Below are 864 nucleotides of genomic sequence, written 5' to 3'. Positions count from 1 at the left end.
TGGTTGAAAACTGTTCCACATTAGTTTGTCCATCATGGTCAAGTAAGATGTTTTGTGATCCAATTTCAATGGAATTTAAATCACCAATTAACACAAGTGTGAGTTTAGGTATCACTGAAAAAAAAAAAGATCACAATGTTACACTGCAGTAATCACTGAAACAGCATGGCCACAATTATAGTTTGGAAAAGAATTGATGAAATAAAAAGGTTAAACTTATTCTCAAATGCACATTTTTAGTTAAATATGATTTAATTACTCAAAGCATTTAAACTCAACTGAAATATAACTTATACAATCAATTTTAAGCAACTGTACTATTAATTGTTTAAAATAGTACCTTTCTCATTGGCTGCAGATGCAGATTTGGTTTCAGACTCTCCTCCTCCAGCTGCTGGGTTGTCATCGTTGTCTTGCTCCATCTTATCTCTTCATCTTACACTATCATACTGTATGATAAAGCCATTGGGACAAATACAACAATAAAATATCACAGCAAATGCAATTTTTTTCTGTCTTGATGAGCAAGGCCTAAGGTGGCATTAAAAATGTGAGATTTTCTTTGTATTTTGTCCTAAATATTAACCATTAACCATATTGTGAGTACATTTTGGCCGGTCCTCCTCACTACTTCAAATAAGTACTTTTAAAGTTATGACTTGGCTTAAAGTAACTGTTAGAGTTAGGATTAGGATATGTTTATGTTAAAGGTTGGTGTTGGTGACATTTAGCTGGGATGGTTAAGGTTAGGAAGAGAAGCTACAGAATGTATATTGTCACTGAGGGTCCTCACAATTATACAAAGACGACCGTGTGTGTGTGTGTGTGTGTGTGTGTGTGTGTGTGTGTGTGTGTGTGTGTGTG

General features: G+C 34.5%; 1 protein-coding gene across 1 annotated transcript in view; it reads right to left on the bottom strand.

Annotated features, from left to right (window-relative positions):
• The window catches only part of LOC116702439 (interferon-induced very large GTPase 1-like), a gene marked incomplete in the record, with an annotated part of 7703 nt that overhangs the window by 5128 nt on the left and 1711 nt on the right, over nucleotides 1–864 (bottom strand). Inside the window, 2 exon segments of the mRNA XM_032536631.1 lie at nucleotides 1–114; nucleotides 341–449. The exon segment at nucleotides 1–114 is cut by the window's left edge and continues 486 nt beyond it. Of these exon segments, the coding sequence (XP_032392522.1) occupies nucleotides 1–114; nucleotides 341–422 (196 nt within the window).

The sequence above is a fragment of the Etheostoma spectabile genome, chromosome 15 (assembly GCF_008692095.1).
Source record: "Etheostoma spectabile isolate EspeVRDwgs_2016 chromosome 15, UIUC_Espe_1.0, whole genome shotgun sequence".
NCBI classification, from domain to species: domain Eukaryota; kingdom Metazoa; phylum Chordata; class Actinopteri; order Perciformes; family Percidae; genus Etheostoma; species Etheostoma spectabile.
The sequence above is the reverse complement of the archived record's forward strand: the minus strand, read 5'-3'. Positions and strand labels throughout refer to the sequence as shown.